General features: G+C 41.7%; 1 protein-coding gene across 4 annotated transcripts in view; it reads left to right on the plus strand.

Annotated features, from left to right (window-relative positions):
* Positions 1 to 3,223: 3,223 nt before the first annotated feature.
* LOC111161425 (LSM14A, mRNA processing body assembly factor) overlaps positions 3,224 to 22,617 on the plus strand; it is a 54,415-nt gene continuing 35,021 nt past the window's right edge. For 2 of the 4 annotated variants that reach the window (XM_022525055.1, XM_022525054.1), the window contains exon 1: positions 3,226 to 3,496. In XM_022525055.1, the coding sequence (XP_022380763.1) occupies positions 3,376 to 3,496 (121 nt within the window). In that variant the 5' untranslated portion in view covers positions 3,226 to 3,375. Of the gene's footprint in view, positions 3,497 to 22,617 lie in introns of all 4 variants that reach the window. The other 2 variants (XM_022525056.1, XM_022525053.1) reach the window with 2 other exon arrangements.

Genomic DNA, 22,617 nt, shown 5'->3' on the forward strand with positions numbered 1-22,617 from the left:
CCCACCAGAAGGGGACATCTGTGAGACACATAGATCATATCTTGCCCTCAAGGCATTGGAAGCCCAAGTGAACTTGTTATACTGTGAATTATAGTAAGAAAAATACATATTTGGTCTTCATCCTGTTTCTGGAACAGAGCTCCTAAAACACTTGGAATTTCATAACTACTGATGGTGATAAAGGTGTCTTCTTGTACGTTAATGAGGTTACTTCTAGAAAGCACCTAAGAATGGAGGCTGGTTGCCAGTGCAGCGGACCTGTTAATTACAGGGTTAGACCTCTCAGTCCCACTCCCACCCTCTGCTCCCCACTGCCAACATCCAAGGAGGCAAGAGAGGCTGGAGATTGAATCAAGGGCCAATGGCCAATGAGTTAACCAATCATGTCTGTGTAATGAAGCTTCCATTATAACCCCAAAGGATGGGGTTTTGAGAGTTTCCAGCTTGGTGGAGATGTAGAGATGCAGGGAGGGCAGCATGCCTAGAGAGGGCATGGAAGCTCCATGTCCCTTTCTACATACCTTGCCCCGTGCATCTCTTCTGTCTGGCTTTTCCTGGGTTATATCCTTTTATGATAAACCAGTGATCTAGAAAGTAAAACATTTCTCTAGTTCTGTGAGTCACTCTAGCAAATGAAGTGAACTCAAGAAAGGGGGTTGTGGGAACCTCTGATTAACAGCCAGTTGGTCAGAAGTATGGTAAAAACCTGAATTTGTGACCAAGTCTGAAGTCCAAAGGGGTTGGGGCGTTGTTGGAGCCCCCAGTCTGTAGTTGGTTGGTTGGAAGCACAGTTGATAACCTAGGCTTATGATTGACATCTGAAGGGGGAGTAGTCTTATAGGACTGAGACCTCAAACTGTGGGATCTGATGCTATCTCTGAGTAGATAGTGTCAGCATTGAGTTGAATTGTAGGACACACCAGCTGGTGTCCAAGAATCACTTGTTGGTATGGAAATCCCTATGCATACATTGGAATTGGGATCTTGTGGCTCTTAAGCAGGGGAGCAACATGGGATCTGGGTTTTCAAAAGCCATGGTAATGAAACATGTCACAGTTTTCAACTGTTTTCTAGCTCACAAGGTGGAGATTCATATATATAATATGCTATGGGGTATCACACTGATCAGCAGCAATTACGCATGGTTCCTGGCACCACAGGGGGCAGGAAACCATGAGTTACAAGACATTAACAGAAGCAACAAGGTTGGTGATCCAGAGTGTAGCTAGAGGAGTACTCTTGGTTTCAGTATTGAATATCTGATTGAGTCCTGGGGCCAGTGATGGCAATGAGGAGTAGGGGTAAAGAGCAGGTTTGTTTGGGGGAAGGAAGGTTATAGATGCAGATAATTTTGAACATCTTGAGTTGGAAGCTTCACAGGAAGCACCTGTGAAACACACCCCAAAAACGGCATCTAGAAAGTACACAGTTTGTGTGACTGAGAGTCAGGATATCTGAAAGATGTAAATTTGGGAATCATCAGCTTTGCGATGGAAAAGGATGAGCTTGGGAAAGATGAGAAGCTAAGCTAGGTTCTAGGCCTGGAAGGGAAAGGAATGAACACAAGTAAGAGCTCAACTCCCCAGCAGGAAGCTGGTACTGAGGCAGGTTATTTCATAGCCTTCCTCTGAAGCCATTGCACACCAGGCTCAACACAACCTCTAGTCTTCTTTCTTGCCTCCCCCTCTCCACGTTGCCGCACTTCTCATCATTTGTTCACTTAGCTAACCAGACATCCTGTCTGTGCCCTGCCCTCATCCATATAGCAATTTACTGAGAAGTTGCCCTGTGCCAGGAGCTGTACTGGGTCCTGACCATACAGCAGTGACTAAAGCATCCTTGTCTCAAAATGTTTACATTCGAGCAAAGGAGACAGATGCACACAAATAATTAAAAAGACATATTGGGGAGAGATAAAGACTGTGGAGAAAAAGTAAGCAAGTTAAGGGAATATAGTGATGCAGGTGTCCTATTTTAATCAAGACAGTAGGGAAAGTCATCTCTGGAAATCACATCTGAGATCTGAATAAAGTGCAAAAGTTCTTGGCAAAGAAAGGGTGGCTAATGAGGCAACAAGGGGCTCAATCATATATGTTTTTATAAGCTTAAATAAGGAGTCTAGCTTTCACTCTGTGTGACAAAGGATCACTGGGGAGGGGAGTATTGAGTAGAGAGAAAGGACGCGTTCTGACTTAGATTTTGGCAAGATCCCTCCGGCTGCTGTGTGGAGAATTACCACTTGGGGCAAGAACAGAGGTAGAGGGTCCTTTTAGGAGGGAACTGTAGTAACCCTGGGCAGGGTAAGTGGGGTTTGTTGTACAGGGGTAGGAACAGAGATGGTGAGAAGTGATCAGATTCAGGTTATAGTTTATAGATGGAAAGGACAGGATTTGCAATCAGAACAGATTTCCGGGTGAGAGATAAGTCAAGGATGACTCAAAAGATGAACAGTTGAATAAATGGTAGCAGTTCCCCCAGTGGTGAATAGTAGGCAAAGGTTAATTTTAGAGGGAAAATCGCGAACATTGTTTTGGAGACACAAAGTTAATTACATGCTGATTACACATCCAACCAGAGAGGTTGAGTAGGCTATGGCTTATATAAATCCAGAGTTCACAGAATTGATCAAAGCAGCAGACAAATGCTTGGGATTGGTCTGTGTAGTGGCATTGAAAGCCACGAGCCTAGATGAGACCATCTGAAAGTGTTGGACAGAGTCCCAGCTCCAGCAGCTGCGAAGGGGAGCTGGGGGGGGGGGGGAGTTGGGTAATGGGAGGCTGTCATGGTCCTTGAGAGCTTCAAGAGGGACACAGTAGCCTCAAAGGGGAAAGGACGGCGTCTTAAAGGGGCTTGCCACGAGCTTGGAGGCGGATGGGCCATTTTCCAGGCTGAGAGACACACATTAGCGGACACAGGACGACGGACAAGATGAGGGGTCTGGAAATGGAGGAGGCTGCAGGTGAGGTCCAGACGGCCGCGCGCGCCTCCACTCCAGCCCACCGTGTCCTGGCGCCACGAGGTGCTTGGCCTCTCCCTGAATCGTCTCTCAAGCCGCGCGAGCACCGCTGCCCCGGAGTAGGCCAAGCAGCGCCGCCGGGACTAGGCTGAGCCGCCCGCACCCGGCGGAGTCTCGCGAGAGCGCGGCCTCACCAGCCCAGCATGCCCCGCGCCGCCGCCGCTGCCGCCGCCGCCGCCGCCGCGCCGCGGCTTGAGGGCGGGAGGCTGGGGGAGGGTAGCGGAGCCGGCGCCGCCGCCATGTTGGGTCTGAGGCGGCTGCTGTAGGCGCCGACGGAGCGAGTGGGCTTGTGGAGCGGCGACAGCGGCGTGGGATCTGCCTCTCTGCGAGCGGCCCGGAGCGGCGGCGGCGGCGGCGCCATGAGCGGGGGCACCCCTTACATCGGCAGCAAGATCAGCCTTATCTCCAAGGCGGAGATCCGCTACGAGGGCATCCTCTACACCATCGACACCGAGAACTCCACCGTAGCCCTCGCCAAAGGTACGCCGGGGCGGGCCTCGGGGTGGGGTGCTGCGCCCGGCTCTCTGCCCGCGGCCTCCTCGCTCCCTCCTTGCCTCTTCGTGGTCCTCCCGGAGGCCGCTCCCTTCCCTCCCTCCGGGCCCGGGCGTCGCGGGCCGGGCCGCGGCCTCCCCCGGGCTTCCTGGCTTCCATCCCGAAGGTCCGCGCCTTCAATCCGGGAACTACAGGACCGAGAGCGGGGCGGGCGGGGCGGCCCTGAAGTCCGAGAACGGGCCGGAGAACACGGAGAGACGTGTCTTCCAACTCCGAAATTCGGGGGTTCTGTCGTCTTGCCACAAAACAGATTCTGAGTATTCAAAGAATTTCTCCGCCTAGCTTGAGTTTCGTGCGATTTGTTGATTCGAAGGGACCTATTTTCTCACGTTCTTAATTTCGATTCGTTACGGTATTCATCAGGTGAACTGTAAGTAATGTGCCGAAACTTTGGGTTTGCTCGGCGACGCAGACCGTCTCCAGCTGCCACCGGTACCATCGAGCAGATCGCTTCCCACTTGTCTCCTACGCGGTATATTTACCTGTTAAACCGGAATCCTTCTCGAAGGCTGTTGTGCAACCATCTCTTTTTACAAATGCTTGCGCTTCTCGCATCGACCCTTGTTTCTGGAAAGCCGGTGGGGAGGAGGGTTCCAGCTTGACCCAGGACCCTTGTTCCGAAGGCAGATCTGAGTGGTCCGTGGGCTCTGACCCGTCCCTGTGAAGGCTTCCTGGGATGGCGAGGCCGGGGCATTGAGGAGGAAAGTGTCGTACCCGTAGTATTTCGTTAAGCGTCGCCCAGTCTTGAGTGGGTTTTGTTTCCGTTCACACGTGCTGGGCCTTCGCTCCGCCAGAAAACCAGGAAGAAAATAAACTTTAGCTCCTGCTCTTAAAGCAAATCTCACAAGTTTGGAATCCCTAGAAGAGGGTAGCGAGATAACTAAGGTAGCTTTCCAGTACATCTCATGGAGTTACGGGATCAACTCCGTGGTAGAGACAGAGGTCCAGGGCTAGGAAGAAATTTTCTAAATCTGTAAAAAGAAGAAAAATTTCATCTGTAACTAGTAGGAGAGTCATTTCACGGTATGTCACACTAAATGTCACACTAGTGACACTTTCGGTGTCCTTTTTAATAACACTCGTGTTGGGACAAATTTTATACCTGAGGTAAGGAGTCTTAAGTCTTTTTTTTTTTTTAATCTTCACTTCTTTTCCACTCCCAACCCATGAGTCTTTAGCTGTATAGTATCTTAGTTTTTAATGGCTTTATGAAATTATCAAAAAGGCTTTCTAAAGCTCTTGGTGAGAACCACATACAGTATTTTTCATTAAAGTGGTTTAATAACTTTTTAAAAAGCATTGTTTTCCATAATCTGAATTTTAAGGTGTCTTGCCAGCTTAGAGTTTGAGTTGACTGGGCTTTTACTTCTCACAATGAAAAAAAAACTACATACATTTTTAAGATTTCTGATGTATTAACTTCAGTCTTTTAAAAGCCTTTGAATACATTCTTTTATTCAAGAAAACAAAAAGTCTGTTTTATTAATGACCCACATTTTAAAAAAAATCCATTTCGGCTTCTAGAGTTAATATTAACTACAATTTTATTAGTCTGTAATAGTTCAGTTCATATGCCAATTTGTTCTTTGTATCCTGACTTGATAAATACGAGAACAGCAATGAAAAGATTTTTTTAAATCACTGAATTGTCTGTACTTATGGCTTTGATCATTAATCCCCCATATATAATACATGCTTTTTGTTAAGCAGGAGGAGTTATTTAATATGTAACAGAGATTTGGGAATTCAGTTGTATTTGCAAAAACTGAAGTTACCAAATTTTGGTAGCTTATTCTTGTAGCAGTATCTAATCTAAATCTCCAATAAAGCTATCCTGTCAACACTGGGCACTTCAAATTCCGGAATTAGAAATGGGGTGTTTGGTCTTAAAACTTTAGAATTTATGACTTGTGAAGTAATGTGGTATCTGATATTCCACCTTTTTTAAAATTTGGATGATGAAGCAGTCAGAACAGATTAAAGCCAAAAAGTTTGTTTCTGCGGTTTAGAACCCAGTCTGTATTTACATTTAGACATCCCTATTGTCTTTGTGAACTATCAGTTCAGTTAATCTCTTCAAATGACATTCTTAGAATTCCCTTTTGGATGTTAATTTTTTTCCCTCTCTGGGAAGAGGGTCCCCCCCCTTTTATTGTGAAATTACCTCACACGTTGAAAAGATACATAGATAAAAATGGAATATTTTTAAAGATCCTTGTAAGTACCACAGAGGGCAAGACAGACTGTTGCCAGCATCCCAGAATCCTCCCACCCCCTGCATCTTCCCATCACCACAACTACCCACTTAAGCTGGATATAAACATTATTCTAACATTTATAGTCTTATCACTGAAGTTTACATCCCTGAATAATAGAGTTTATGTTTGTCCTTTTTGAACTTTATATAAATGGAATCGTCTTGTATATATATTTGATTTTGTTTTGTTGTGGTGTGGTATTTCATCAGGAATATAACAAGTTTATTCTGCATTTATTTTTTATGTTCTACAGTTAATGTTTAAATTGTTTACAATTTTTGCTATTATGAACAACACCTTTGTGAACATTTAAGTGCGCTGATGCCTGTTTGTGTACTTTTCTTGAGGGCGTGTACTTGAATTGCAGGATCATTGGTAATGTGTGTCTTTATTAGGTAATGCTAACCAGTTTTGTTGTTGTTTACTAGTTTTTATTTCAGTTATTAATATATGAGAATTCTAGTTCCACATCCCTTACCAACAATAATACTTAGTACCAGATATTTAAATTCTGTCCAGTCTGGTGAGTATGAGTGTACCTGGCTTTAATCTTCCTGATTACTAATGAGCTGAACACTTTGTCATATCCTAGTCATTTGGATTTCATCTTTCATGAAATGCCTTTGAAATCTTTTGCTCATTTTACTACTGAAATGCAGGTCTTTTTCTAGAGTTCAGTATTCTGAGTACGAATCCTTTGCTGGGTATATCTGTTGCAAATATCTTTTCCCATTTAATGGTTTCTTTTTCTTTTTCTTTTTTTTTAAACGATTATTTATTTATTTATTTAACAGATAGAGATCACAAGTAGGCAGAGAGGCAGGCAGAGAGAGAGGAGGAGGCAGGTTCCCCCACCAGGCAGAGAGCCTGATGTGGGGCTGGATCCCAGGACCCTGGGATCCTGACCTGAGCCGAAGGCAGAAGCTTTAACCCACTGAGCCATCCAGGGGCCCCCATTTAATGGCTTCTTTTGGTGAACATATGTTCGTTTTAAAGAAGACATGTTTATTACTCTTTTATTTATGGCTAGTGTTTGTTTCTTCTTCCTTCCTTCCTTCCTTTCTTCCTTTTTAAGGAATTTTTCCCTACCCCAAGGTCATAAAGATACTTAGATTACTTTTTCAGAACTTTTTGTTTTGCCCTTTCACTTAAATTTAGTAAGGGATTCACTTGGTTTACATGATCCAGGTTAAAACAGGTCCTTTACTTGGATGTTACTTATAATTTAAATTCATGTGGAACTATACAGTGCTCTTAAAATTTTGGGTTAGTTATATTTGATGTGTTATATAGTTACGGTGACCAAATGGCCTGGTTTGCCCTGGTGGAAGGTCCTTGTTTGTGCCTGTTGTTCTAGCATAATTCTTAAAACACTCCTTTTCAGGCGCCTGGGTGGCTCAGTTGGTTAAGCGCCTGCCTTTGACTCAGGTCAGGGGATCAAGTCCCATATGGGCTCTCTGCTCTGCAGGGAGCCTGCTCTCCCTCTTCTCTCTGCTTGTGCTCTCTTACATGATCTCTCACTCTCTCTCTCACACACATAAATAAATAAAATCTTTAAAAATAAATAAATAAAACCTTAAAAAAATAAAACTAAAACATCCCTTTTCGCTCTTGGAAGTGTTCCAGTTTGGGTAATAAATTGTATGATCACACTAAATATAATCAAAAGCGCAGGGGTAGTAACTAACTGGGTAATGTCCTTTATTTTCTGCTAGAGATTTCACAGACTAGTGCTAGCTCTGTAAAGGTAATATTGAAGTTAAGTTTGATGAGCTTTGATACACAGAATCTTCTTATGAATGTCAAGGAGTCTTAAAGGCAACCTAGAAAGACTGATGTCAGTCTGTTAAGTGTGTTAATAGATCATTTGGTCTGTAGTTTGTCTCTTGGAGTCTTTGTCACAGCTCTAAGTTTATTTTCTTCCTGATTATGACCTGCACGTCATCTTCTTTGCTTATTTGCATATGTTTGTCACCTTCCTTCCCTCCATAAAGTCTGAGTTCCTGGGAGAATGAATGTTTATTTAATGAATAAATGGAAATTATTTAGCATTTTAGGTTATTAATCTTGTAGAAATCTCTTGGGGGAATCTCCAAATAGTACTTCCCATGTTCACAATAATATATCTCTTTAAAATTGAAATGCCTAAGATGTATTGCCCCTCACCCTATCCCCAACAGTGAGAGATTTTGGAGACTAGAAATACAGGAGGATAAAATCTTATGACAAAATTGACATTGTTAGGGAGATGGAGTTTTTACCTTGTGACTCAAGCTCAGTTATAATTTTCATTTAAAATTGAAGGGAAGAACTAGTTCCAGATGTTTGAGGAAATTGAAAAGTGGTGGCATGCATGAATAGTTTTGTAGAATATTTCCAATTACTGTAAATTCAAACCTGTGTCTGTGAATATGATGCCCAAGCACATACTAGAGACTGGATACAAAGAGATTGCGAAGAATCGAAGTTTCACAAATGCGGAGTTTTGTCTCATTCATTGCTCTACCCTTGGTGCCTAGAACAGTGCAAGCCCCCGGTAAATATTTGAATAAATGAAAGGATAGTTGTAGTTATTGAAGATTTTTTATTATGGGAATTTCAAAGTTGGAGAAAGTACATATTTCCCATAAGTGTTATGTTTCTAGATTTTTATAATATTTAAATAAAATGGGCTAAAATGAATGAAATTCTTATTTCATCTACATTAGGTTAGCTATATCTGGATAATACACCACTCCAATGAAAACCAGGTTGCCACTGCATTAGGAAAATATTTGTAAAGAAGAATGATTAGTAAGTCGGGTGCTTTTAAAATGATTTGTCCTTAAAATCAGGGCATTGGTAGGAGAATATCAAAGCTGGTAATGGATTATTTACTTAAATTACATAAAGTAACTTAGTACTAAATTACTTATTACTTAAATCATCTGCTACGTCCTGCCCATTTTTATACCTTAGCCACTTCTTGATTGTTAATTAGCCACATACTCATAAACTCCATTGAGTGAGTAGGAGAGCTCTGTGGGATGGATGAAATGCCTGGAAAGTGCTGTATTGATTTCTTGCATTCTCACATGAGTTGGGGACCTAATCCAGCAATTCACAAAATCACTGCCTAGAATGTCCAAAGATCTAGTAACTTTTCAGGCTGCAGTTTCTTTTGGTTTAGTGAGGTTGCCGGAACTTGAGCCTTGGAAACAGTTTATTGTTGGTATACAGTCCACAGAAATACTTAGTAATTTGAGAGTCTGAAGTGAATGCCAGAAACTAACTGCATCTTTGAGAGGAGTAAGATAAGCTGTGGCTTTCTGATTAAGAAGTAGAGAAAACAGGGGCGCCTGGGTGGCTCAGTGGGTTAAAACCTCTGCCTTCGGCTCAAGTCATGTCCCAGAGTCCTGGGATCCAGCGCCACCCCCCCCCACCCCGCATTGGGCTCTCTGCTCAGCAGGGAGCCTGCTTCTCCCCACCCCTCTTTGCCTGCCTCTTTGCCTACTTGTGATCTCTCTCTGTCAAATAAATAGATAAAAATCTTAATTAAAAAAAAGAAGTAGAGAAAACAGTAAAAAGCCTGAAGAAAATAATAATAGAAGGAAAGAAATAGGAAGAGTAAGTGCTTGACACATAGCAAGGGTTTCATAGTGTTTGACTCAGTGCCACAGTAATACTACTAGTAACTGCAGATGACTTAACCTGAGTTTACTGCTCCATGATAGAAGATGCCCTCTACAGAAAGTTTACCTTCTTATTTCTCTGTGGTGCTTTACATTAATACTGTTTATCTTTTTAGACACACATACGTGCGTGCATGCGCACTTGGGGGATGGGCAGAGGGCGAGGGAAAGAGAGAATCTTAAGCTGGTGCTATGCTCCTGGAGCCCAACCACAGGGCTTCATCTCACAATCCTGCGATAATGACCTGAGCAGAAGTCAGGAGTCCAACAATTAATTGACTGAGCCACCCAGGCACCCCTGAAGTAATATTTTAATTAGATGTATTAAAATCTAGATATCATTGAAGTAAGTTTTAAGCTTAATTTTAATTTAATTTTAATCTTAATTTTTAATGGATGATGTGTAAGTTAGTTTGTAAAATATTTTATTCACGGGGATCTTATTCTAGTTTTGGTTTTTTGGATTTTTTTTTTTAAGATTTATTTATTTATTTGTTGGGGGGCAGAGGGAGAGGGAGGATGAGAGAGAGTGGAATCTCAAGCAGACTCCCTGTGGGGCTCGATTTCACAACCCTGAGATCGTGACCTGACCTGAAATCAAGAGTCCCAACACTTAACTGACTGAGCCACCTAGACACCCCTCTTATTCTAGTTTTGTGGGGTATTTATTTCTCGAAGAAAATGTGACCCAAAAGGCCAGTTGGAATGCTTAGTAGCTCTTTGGCCTTGGACAATTTATTTAATCCTAGCTTTAACTTGTTCTTTTAAATATACGTAATAGTACCCATCATTTATTCTGAGAGTAAATGAGGTAGTATCAAAAGTGCCTGGTTTATTGGGGCGCCTGAGTGGCTCAGTGGGTTAAGCCTCTACCTTCAGCACGGGTCATGATCTCAGGGTCCTGGGATCGAGCCCCGCATCAGGCGCTCTACTCAACAGGGAGCCTGCTTTCCCCTCTCTCTGCCTGCCTCTCTGCCTACTTGTGATTTCTGTCAAATAAATAAAATCTTAAAAAAAAAAAAAAAAAGTTGGGATTCCTGGGTGGCTCAGTGGGTTAAGCCTCTGCTTTCAGCTCAGGTTGTGATCCCAGGGTCCTGGGATCAAGTCCCACATCGGGCTCCTTGCTTGGCAGGGAGCCTGCTTCTCTCTCTGCCTCTGCCTGCCACCTTGCCTGCCTGTGTGCTAGCTCGCTCTCTCTCTCTCTCTCTCTCTCTCTCTGTATCTGATAAATAAATAAATAAAATCTTTTTTTTTTTTAAGTGACCCAAAATTTAAAAAAAAAAAAAAGTGCCTGGTTTATTGTAGGTGCTTAATAGAGTATAACTATCTCATTGTTATTCCAGCCACCATCTCCATCTCTGTTTTCTCTAGCACCTGAACTCCATAAGTCATTCAGACCTACTGTAAGTACAGTATGTCTGTTGAACTTACTACCCTTCAGTGTCCCACATCCCCTTCATGGCTTTACTTCCCTCTTTATCCTGTTTAAAATCCAAGAGCAGTTACCATCAGTACTTAGCATAAACTCAGCCTCCTGCCCACTCCTGCTCTCTTGTACAAGCTTAGAGAAACCACAGTCCTGATTATATCAACACAGACATGCTGACCAGTTTCACTCTAAATTTACATTCACTAACCTCATCAGTCATGGTTACTTCCCTGCAGTCATACTGTATTTCCATAGTTTCCTTGTTCCATTTTTTTGCATGACTCTTTCATTCCTTCTGTTTTCCTCAGACCTCCAATACCTCCTACCCATCTTCACTTTCAGTCTGTGAACCTTGCTTCCTGTTTGAGGAAAGAATAGCAAGCAGAAGAGTATTTTGATGAACTCATCCTCCAATCCCACATATATCCAGTTACTCACATCTGTGCTCCACACTTTCACTTTTTCAGTGGTCAATGTAGAGAAAGTTTTCTTCTCTGTCAGACCACCCTTCCCCTTATGTAAATTCCATCCCCTCTTGATTTGAGGTCATTGCTTTAGCAGTTCTCTACTCTCTTCCTGTGAATTCAGTTTTCCTTCTCTGCTAGATCTTTCCTGTCTGCAAGGAGATCTGATGCTAACTCACCCATCTTAAAAAATAGCAACAAGAAAACACTATGACTCTGTTTCCTCTGTCACCCCATTTCTTAGATTGATTGATTGATTGATTGATTGATTTGACAGAGATCACAAGCAGGCAGAGAGAGAGGAAGGGAAGCAGGCTCCCCACTGAGCAGAGAGCCCTATGTGGGGCTGTATTCCAGGACCCTGAGATCATGACCTGAGCCGAAGGCCGAGGCTTTAACCCACTGAGCCACCCAGGCACCCCACTACCACCCCATTTCTGCCCTTCCCTTTACACCAAAATTCCTGGAAGGAATTACCCACACCACTATTTTTTGAACCTAGTTTATTTAGGTTTTTATTTGCACAGGTGACAGACTTCTTATTATACTTTATTTTACCATCTGCACTTTTCTCTTGATAATCTCTTGCAGTTCCTGACTTTGAATACTCTCTGTACATTACTGACTCCTGTCTCCAGCCTGGACCTCCTCACTTGTATGCCCAGTTGCCTCCTTAACACACCTGGAGAAATGTCCACATACCTGTTTCTCACATACTGTTTCTCCATCTGATTGAATTGACAGTTCATCCTTTTAGTTGGTAAGACCAGAAACCTTTGAGTCATCTTTAATTCTTTTGTTCTTCTCACACTTCATATGCGTTTCTGATCCTGTTACCTTCATTTTCAAAATATATCCAAAATCTGACCTCTTACTGCCTCTACTGCTCTACTTTGATTTATTATCTCTCACCAGACTTTTCAGAGACACTCAGGGCCTCGTATTTCAATCTTGGCCTCTTATTTAATTCTCTTTTTACCCCCACTTGTGTTTGAGGGCATCTTTAACATTTAAAAAAAAAACAAAAAACAAAAAACAACTACATGGAATATGTGGGTGGCAAATTTTTTTTAGTGAGCCTTTGTTTTTCTTAATTACTTGACTGTATCATCCTAAATTCAGATTTTATTTTTATTTTTATTTTATTTATTTTTTTGCAAGGGTGGTGGGGAGGGCCGAGAGGGAAATTATCCTCAAGCAGACTGCTGAGCCAGGAGCCTAGCACAGGGCTCAATCCCATGACCCATGAGATTGTGACCTGAGCTGAAACCAAGAATCGGATGTTTAAGTAACTGAGGCACCCCAAGAGTCTTTTTCTATAAAACTTTGAAGGTATTGATTTGTTGTATTCTGACATTCTAGCGTTGCTGATGCCAATCTGGTTCTTAGTCAGTTCTCTCTCCAGAAGCTTTGTTCTTGGAGTTCAGAAATGTTACCACACTGATTCCTAAGTGGTTCTCTGTGAATCTTATAAATCCAAAGACTCCCAAGTCTCTTCAACCTAATAAATTCTGTCTTAGATTAGTTTCTGTCTTGTTTCTCTTCCTCCATTCCTCACCCATGTTTTGAATTCCTATTGAATGCAATATTATGTGTGTGTATATTTTTGTTTTTTCTGTTATTTTCATCTCTGTCTCTTGGTTTTATAGTTTGGGAGATTAAAACCAACTACAAGAAAGAAAGCACAACTGAAAGCAGCTTAAAGAGTAAAGATTAAATTTATACTGCAGATTGGACAAGGTTTTACTTTTATTTGCTGTTGATAAATCCTACTAAAATTATATGCAAGGACTTTTTTTGCTGTTTTAGGCATAAAACTATAAAGGACAAGGTAGATTTGGAAAGGAGATAAGAGCAACAAAATTTGGAGTTTGAAGAGCAAGTGGGTGAATTTAAATGACTTAGAAGAGCTGAGAAAGCTACAACCTAAGTAGACAGTGGGTTATACCAAGAACTAACCTGATTCACACCCAGACTTCTGAAAGGCTCAGCAATTGGCATTACCAGTTGGAATGGAAACTAGAATGAAGTATGGAGTAATGAGGTGATGAGAAGAATGAAGGAATGAGAACTGAAGATGGAGTTAAAAACTGGAAGATCAACTCAAAAATTGTTTTAATGGTGGTCAGATTTCCAAATCCCCTTTTGCATTTCACACAGCTGGATAGCTGCTCTTCTTCAACACTGGTACTCTCTGGAGAGGGTGGGATAGAGTTTCTAGAAAAACGTGGACACCATTAAGAACAGAGGTACCTCTACACTAAAAACAGCTTGGAGCAAATGGGGCATTTAAGAAGCTTACATCTGCCTGGTACTTATTATTTAGTAAGCTATTCATTCAGGAAAATTACTAAGCACCTACTATGACTACATGCTAGACAGTATGCTAGGTGCTAGGAAACAAAAGAGTATTAGACACAAGATTCTTAAGAACACAGCATTTAGGAGCGCCTGGGTGGCTCAGTGGGTTAAGCCTCTGCCTTTGGCTCAGGTCATGATCTCAAGGTCCTGGGATCCATCCCCACATTGGGTTCTCTGCTCAGCCAGGAGCCTGCTTCCCCCTCTGTCTCTCTGCCTTCCTCTCTGCCTACTTGTGATCTCTGTCAAATAAATAAGTAAAATCTTTAAAAAAAATAAAAAACACAGCATTTAAGATGCAGCCTGACGGATAATTACAGTTAGCCACATGAAGAGGATATCTAGTAGGAAGTATCTGGTCCCAGGTCACAGGGAGTTTGCAGTCTTATCAGGGAACAACTAGAGCCCCAAACTTTTATCCTGACCCATAATACCTAGCGCTCACTTAAGGTGGGATCACAGTCGCTCTCATTCAGGTCCTTAGATCATCCAAGTTCTTCAGATTTGAGGCTTTTTCATAAAGTGCCTTTGGGGTTCTCTTCCCCTACTCCTTATATGGATGTGGTTGAAGAATGAACAGTGCAACAGATTAAGAAGTCACAGTGGAAAGAAAAAAATTAAGAACTCTGGAAGGCATAAGTGACAGTGAAAATGTGTCATATAGCGAGCTCAGGCACTCTCCCCTCCCCTTTTATTTTACTTCCACTGCTAAATTTATCTTAATATATTCAGTTTGTCACTTGAATGACAGGCTAAGAAGTCTGAATTTTCTTGGTAGATTTCAAGAGCCATTGGAAGTTTTTTAGCTGGTAAGGTAACATGTCAGAGTCAAGCTTTAGGAAGTTTATGCTGCAGCATTGTGCAAAAACATTGGAGGTGAGAGGAGAGGCTGACTATAGTGATGTCAGTTGAAGTATTTTAAGAGTTTGGGAAAGAGGAAATAGAGGCCTAAACTAGTTAAAACAGAGAGGGAAGAACAGATACATGAGAAATCAGGAGAGTGGGTTAGCCTTTAAAAAGTTGATTGGGAACAGGGAAGAATTGAGTGATGGTACAACAGTGATTCCTATCAACTGAAATTGGGAATGGATCAGGAGGGACATTAGATTTATTTTTCCTGGTTCTGCTTGAGCATCATCGCCCCTACAAAGCCTTCCCTGATTTCCCACAAGTCAGGAAATGCTAAGTGTACCTTCTGTGTTGTCTTTTTGTTTTCTGTTTTCTTCTTGTGCTTACCATGCCTGTCTTACTATGTTTCACAACTAGACATCAGCATCTTTTCCCCCTTATGTCCCTTGTACATAGCAAAGTAACTATTTTTTGGTCTCATAAGCGTTATTTTTTCTGAAAATTTACCTGGGTCAGAAAATGTGTACTTGTACGACTTAATATTTAATAGAAAAAATGTGATAATTGAAGATGGTATTAAAGATATTTTACTCTCTCAAATTAATAATGATGAATATAATTCAGTTTTCTTTTGCAGTCCTGTGATTTACAGAAATGTTTTAGGATCTTATCTACAGTTTCAGAAGGGTCCTGGTAAATATGTTTAGCATTATTACTGTTGTTTACTGCCTCAGTACTGCAGTTACTGCCTCACTGTCTAAATTTTTGAATCGCTTTTTGGTTATACAGTTTCTCTTCATGCCACTCTCCCTAAATTCTTACTCTCACAGGTCATTATTCCCTTATGCTTAGTCTGACATTCTCATGGTTGAGGAAAAATATGTCAGAGTAAGTCTGCAAATATTAGTAATTCAAGGGGAAGAATCTTGCATGGGGAAAGCAAGTGAAGTTGCAAATGAGAGAAGCTAATTAACTGAGCAAGGTCTCAAACCTGTAATTGTGGGAGATGACTTTAGGTTAAAAGAAATATAAGGTCTCTACCCCTCTGAGTGCAAGCAAGAGGGAAAAAAATGAGTGAAGATGATGAAATGTACTAATGAAAAGGACAAGATGGTTTTGGATCTTTTTAGGCAAACCAGAGGTTACTTCAACGTTTAGAGTCAAAGTAATGAGTTGGTTTTAAGAATATTTGAAAGGTGAGGGGCGCCTCGGTGGCTCAGTCAGTTAAGTGTCTGTCTTCGGTTCAGGTCATGATCCCAGAGTCCCAAGATCAAGTCCCACATTGGGTTTCCTGCTCAGCAAAGAGCCTGCTTCTCCCACTGCCTCTTACCCCACTCATCCTCTCTCTAGCTCTCTCTCAAACAAATAAGTAAAATCTTTAGAAAAAAAGAAAATGCCTGAATGATGAGAGGAAAGTCACCTACATTGTGAACTCTGGAGTGAGGGTGGTTTTTTGTCTTCAGATTGCCAGTGGTTGGCGCGTGATCAGTGCTGAAGTGGTTGAGAATATTGAGGAGAGAAGGTTTGTAGAGATGTCTGCTGGGGTGACAGGTATGTAATTGGGTACAGGAAAAGATGATAGTGGCCAGAGACAGATGTTTTCACTCAGTGCAGTAATACTCCCTAACAGAAAGTAGTGTGAGTGAGGGGGAAGAAAGGGCCAAAGAGGAGAGTGCAGGTGTGTGGAAAAGTAAAGCTTTGTGGAGGCAGTTTTTGATGTGATTCACAAGCAGTCCTGTGTCCACCACCACCCCTCCCCCGCCCCAAGTAAAACATCAAGAGTGTACTTACTACTGTCCTTCTATCAGGGTCTGTGCATGGGTCCTCTTTCGTAGAAGAGATAGTTTTATAAAGCTAGTCTTAGTTTTTAAATGATTAAACCATATATAACAGTTCATTCCAGATATGTGGTATCTCAGATGCTTTCAGCAGTAGTTAGTGTAGGATACTAGTTGTGCAACGAGAACTGTACTTACGGATAAATATCAGAAAGAGAAGAAAAATGCCAAGTGCAACTTCTCACATTTTTTTCTGGTTCAGTGCTTTTGCATATATTGTTTTTTAAGTAATGCTTTTTTTCTATTTTCCCATCCTGTTGATATCCAGTTGTCCTATCTTTCTTTTTGATGCATTCTCCCATTTTATTCTAGGTAGAAGTATTGTATGATTTCATTCAATTCCATTGATATTGAACAGTGTTCAGTAATTTTGGACGTTGCTTACTTAATAGCTTTTTCCACTGTGGAATTTATTCAACAAATATGCACATGCGAGCAATGTAAGATACAGTGTTAGGTACTGAGGGAGTTGCAAAGATTATTTAAATACAGATTTTTCTCCTGAAGACTTTTTTTTTTTATTAAAATTTATTCATTTGAGAGAAAGCAAGTGGCTGGAGGGGCAGAGGGAAAGGGAGAGAATCCTCAAGTAGGCTCCCAGCTGAGCATGGAGCCCGATGTAGGGCTCAATCCCACAACCCATGAAATCATGACCTGAACTGAAACCACAGATCAGATGCTCAAGCAGCAGAGCCACCCAGGCACCCCTCTCCTGAATATTTTTCAGTTCAAGGAAGGGGAAGGTATAGACAGTGTGACAGAATGCTGTGTCATTTTTAGAGGAATAATGTGTTACTTCCACCTGAAAGTATTACTGATAGAGATGTGTGATGGTTAATTTTGTGTCTCCGTGGCTGGGCCAAGTGCCCAGAAATTTGGTCAGATATTCTGGATGTTTCTGTGAAGATGGTTTTTGAATGAGATTACTCTTTAAATCAGTAGACTTTAAGTAGATTACTCTCCATGATATAAGTGGGTCTTATCCAATCAAGTGAAGGCCTTAATAGAGCAAAGAGTGACTTCCTCTGAGCAAGAAGAAATTTTGCCAGCAGACCACCTGTGGACTCAAGCTTCAGCTTTTGCCTGGGTCTCTAGCCTGTCAGCCTACTCTGCCAGTTGTGGATTTTCACATGAGCCAGTTCCTTAAAGTAAATCCCTGTGTGTGTGTGTGTGTGTGTGTGTGTGTGTGTGTGTGTGTGTGGTGTGTCTGTTGTTGGTTCTGTTTCTCTGGAGAAAGCTGATGAATACAAGTAGCATATAAGCTGAAATATAGCATGTGTTGAGTGTGGGGAGAAGCTATGGTAGAAGACAGAAACCCTGCTCTGGCTATTGAGAATAATGAGCTTTGTTGGAAGTTTGTATAAGTGGGTCGGGACTAGATCTTACAAGTAATACTTGACAGAAATTTTAACTTAAAGGGTACACCAAGAATCTTATTCTAGGCATGCCTGAGTGGCATTGTCGCTTAAACGTCCAACTCTTGGGTTTCAGCTCAAGTTGTGGTCTCGGGGTCATGAGATTGAGCCACCATTGGGCTCTGTGCTTGGCACAGAGGGCGCTTGGGCTTCTCTGCCCCTCCCACACGTGCTCACTCACCATCTCCTCTCCCTCTCCCTCTCTCACTCTTGCTCTTGCTTTCACTCTCTTTCAAGTAAATCTTTTTTTAAAAATCTTATTCTAGATTTACATTTGAGCTTAGGCTTAGATTTCTAACTTACTTTGGGCATTTCTTGAGTAATTCAGCCTTTTTCATTTATTGCTCTCACATTTTGGTTTTCAACAGATTTTTCTTTCTTATCCATCAGTATTAGATTTACAATTTTTAGTTTGTGTCCAAAAGTGAAATCTTTTGGAAAATACTAATGATGTCACTTTGTGCATACTGCCTGTACTTAACTATGTATATGTTTGTCATATTTAAACTTACAAAGGTTTGGTATTTTGTAATGGAGATACTGTATTGGGCAGTTGATCTTTACAGCTCTTCCCTCTATCCATGTAGTATGACTGTATGTTTAGGTATTAATATACTGGTAAATAGGTTTGACATTAGTTGATGATTGAACTTGATCTATTAGAAATAGTTTTTTTTAGATAAATGATTTTGCCAGAACTTTTACCCTTTTTACGTATTTTTTAAAAAGACAACCATGGGGTTGCCTGGGTAGCTCAGTCATTAAGCATCTGCCTTCAGCTGATGTCATGATCCCAGAGTCCTGGGATTGAGCCCTGTATCAGGCTTCCTGCTATTCAAGGAGCCTGCTTCTCCCTCTCCCACTCCCCCTGCTTGTGTTCCCTCTCTCACTGTATTTCTCTGTGCCAAATAAATAAATAATAATCTTTAAAAATTATTTTAAAAAAGATAGTCATGGGATGCATATCTCAATAAATCATTTGTAGTCAGAAATAGGGAATTGAGGGACGCCTGGGTGGCTCAGTTGGTTGGACAACTGCCTTCGGCTCAGGTCATGATCCTGGAGTCCCGGGATCAAGTCCCGCATCGGACTCCCAGCTCCACGGGGAGTCTGCTTCTCTCTCTGACCTTCTCCTTGCTCATGTGCTCTCTCTCAAATAAATAAATAAAATCTTTAAAAAAAAAAAAAAAGAAATAGGGAATTGATTATGTTCTTTCAGACTAACAGAGAAAATTTTTTCCCTATTTCCCATACCCTTTTATTAAACATTGGCCCAAAACTTGGGCTTTTCATGAAGGACGAGGGGAGATGGAGAGGAGAAGGGAGTTGAGGGAAATTGGAAGGGGAGGTGAACCATGAGAGACTGTGGACTCTGAAAAACAATCTGAGGGTTTTGAAGGAGCGGGGGGTGGGAGGTTGGGGGAACCAGGTGGTGGGTACTAGAGAGGGCACAGATTGCATGGAGCACTGGGTGCGGTGCAAAAACAATGAATACTGTTACGCTGAAAAGAAATTAAAAATTTAAAAAACAAAACAAAACAAAAAAACTTGGGCTTCTCTAGTTGGGGGTTAAAAAAAACTAGGAGGGCACCTGGGTGGCTCAGTGGTTAAGCGTCTGCCTTCGGCTCAGGTCATGATCCCAGGATCCTGGGATCGAGCCCCATTTCAGGCTCCCTGGTTGGCAGGAAGCTTGCTTCTCCCACTCCCCCTGCCTGTGTTCCCTCTCTCACTGTGTGTCTGTCCAAACAAACAAATAAATAAATAAATAAATAAAATATTTAAAAAATAAAAGAAACTAGGATACTTACCTGAAACAGCATAGCACCATGATGAAATTTAGAGAGGACAGCCACTCCTAGTTCCAACATCTAACCCAGCTATTAATACTGTTTTGTGTATTCTCTTTGAGGCTGTATTTGTATGTGGGAAGGGGAGGATTATTGAGGTGAAATTCGTATAACACAGTTAACCATTATAAAGTAATATGATTCAGTGGCTTTTAGTTTAGTCACAGTGTTGTGCAACCACTACCTCGCTTCGGTTTCAGAATTTTTTCATCACCTTAGAAGAATATCCCTACCCATTAAGTAATCCTTCCCCATTTCCCTTTTCTTCCAGTAACCATTTATCTGCTTTCTGTCTCTGTGGCTTTTCCCCTTCTGGATATATGTAAAAGAGATCATGCAGTATGTGACCTGGCTTTCACTCAGCATAATGCTTTGGAGTTTCTAGTTGTAACAGGTCTCAGCATTTCATTCCTTTTTATGGCTGGGTAATATTCTGTGTGTGCATGTGTGTCTAAATATAAAAAGCGCTATTTGTTTATCCGTCCATCTGTTGATGGACATTGGGTTGTTTCCCAACCTTTTGGCTCTTATGAATAAATACTGCTTTAAACATTCATGGACAAGTATAGGTTCTTATACATGTGAGTGAAATTACTGAGTAGTATATATGGTAATTCCATGTTCAAGTTTTTGAGAAACCACCAAGCTGCTGTCCACAGCAGCCGTACCATTTTGTATTTCTTACAATGTCAGAGATTCCTATTTCTCTATATACTTGCCAATGTAGTTATTTTGTTTTATTATTTTTTATACATTTTTAATTTATACATTTTTAATTAAAATTCAATTAACATTAATAGATTACTGACTTCAGAGGTAAAAGTCTATTTTGTTCTATTATTAAAGCCCTTCTTGTAGTTTTGATTTGTATTAACATAATGACCAAAGATATTAAGCCTCTTTTCACAAGCTTGTGGACCACTTGTCTATCTTTTTTTGAAAAGTGTCTCTTCAAGTTTTTGCCCTTTTTTAATTGGGTGCTTTGTCTTTTTGTTGTTGAGTTGTTGGGGGGCTTTTTTTTTTAAGATTTTATTTATTTAGGGGCGCCTGGATGGCTCAGTGGGTTAAGCCTCTGCCTTCAGCTCAGGTCACAATCTCCGGGTCTGGGATGGAGCCCTGCATCAGGCTCTCTCTGCTCAGCAGGGAGCCTACTTCCCCCTCTCTCTCTGCCTGCTGTTCTGCCTACTTGTGATCTCTCTCTCTGACAAATAAGTAAATAAAATCTTTTTAGAAAAATTTTTAGAAAAAAATCTTTTTTCTAAAAAGATTTTATTTACTTATTTGTCAGAGAGAGAGAGAGCACAAGGCAGGGAGTGGCAGGCAGAGGGAGAACCCTGCTGAGGAAGGAGCCTGATGGAACCCTGGGATCATGACCTGAGCCAAAGCCAGATGCTTAATCAACTGAGCCATGCAGGTATCCCTGTCGTTGAGTTGTTAAGAGTTCTTTATATATTCTAGATATAAAGCCCTTGTATGTGACTTGCAGATATTTCTTACATACCATAGCTTTTGTGTTTTACCATTCTCAGTATTGTTCTTTGATGCACAGAATGTTTTGATTTTTATGAAGTCCAGTTTTTTTGTTGTTGTTGTTATTTCTCATGTTTTCAGTGTTAAACCTAAGAATCCATTGTCAAATCGAGGTCATAAAGATTTACTTCTGTGTTCTCTTATTAGTTACACAGTTTCAGCTTATATTTAGATTATTGACCTGCTAAAAGAAAAATTGTGTGGGATGCCTGGTGGCTTAGTCGGTTGAGTGTCAGACGTTTGTTTTCTGCTTGGACCATGATCTCAGGATCGTGGAATCAAGCCCGTATTGGGCTCTGCGCTTAAAGCGCGGAGTCAGCTTGGGATTCTTTCCCTCTTCCTCTCCCTCCCCCTGGTGTACATGTGCGTGCACTGTCTGTCTTTCTGTCTCTGTCTCTGTCTCTCAAACAGATAAATAAATCTTTTTTGAAAAAGTGCTTTTTCCTCTACTCACCAGTTTACTCAGTAGTTCTGGCCACCACATGTTCAGTCAATCATATCAACCAATTCTCCCAGCTCCCTAGATACCACCTGGGTATCCTACAATTTAATTCAGTTCTGACACTATCTGTCTGAGGTTAGTGTCAGATCTCAGAGGTTAAAGGCTCAGTCCTGGGGCACCTGGGTGGCTCAGGGGGTTAAAGCCTCTGCCTTCGGCTCAGGTCATGATCTCAGGGTTCTGGGATCGAGCCCCGCATGGGGCTCTCTGTTCAGCAGGGAGCCCGCTTCCCTTCCTCTCTCTCTGCCTGCCTCTCTGCCTACTTGTGATCTCTATCTGTCAAATAAATAAATAAAATCTTAAAAAAAAAAGGCTCAGTCCCAAGAGACAACCCACCCTGGCCTACTTCACACACCAGTCTCAAGTTGCAAGTTATCAACTGTACTTCTCACCAACTGGCTATAAATTGAGGCTTCCCAGAACCACCTCCTTGGTTTGATCATTTGCCAGAAGGCTCACAGAACTTGGGAAAACAGCTTACCTATTAGATAGATTACCAGTGTATTATAAGATGATACAACTGAGAAACAACCCAGGTAGACGAGATACATAGGGCAAGATATGTGGGAAGGAGTGCAGTGATCCTGTCTTCTCCAGCCAAGTCATCCTCCCAGTACCTCTAACCTGTTCACCAACCCAGCAGCTCTCTTAAATCCCATAATGTAGGGATTTTTACAGAAGCTTCATCACATGGGTGGCATGATCAGTTATCAGTTCCATCTCCAACCCCTCTGAGCATCGAGACTGATGTGGGGCTCAATCCTACCACCCAAGATCATGATCTAAATTGAAATCAAGAGTCAGATGCTTGGGGCGCCTGGGTGGTTCAATGGGTTAAGCCTCTGCCTTGGGCTCAGGTCATGATCTCAGGGTCCTGGGATCGAGCCCACA

Source organism: Enhydra lutris, unplaced genomic scaffold (genome assembly GCF_002288905.1).
Source record: "Enhydra lutris kenyoni isolate GAN:26980312 unplaced genomic scaffold, ASM228890v2 scaffoldscaffold85, whole genome shotgun sequence".
NCBI lineage: Eukaryota > Metazoa > Chordata > Mammalia > Carnivora > Mustelidae > Enhydra > Enhydra lutris.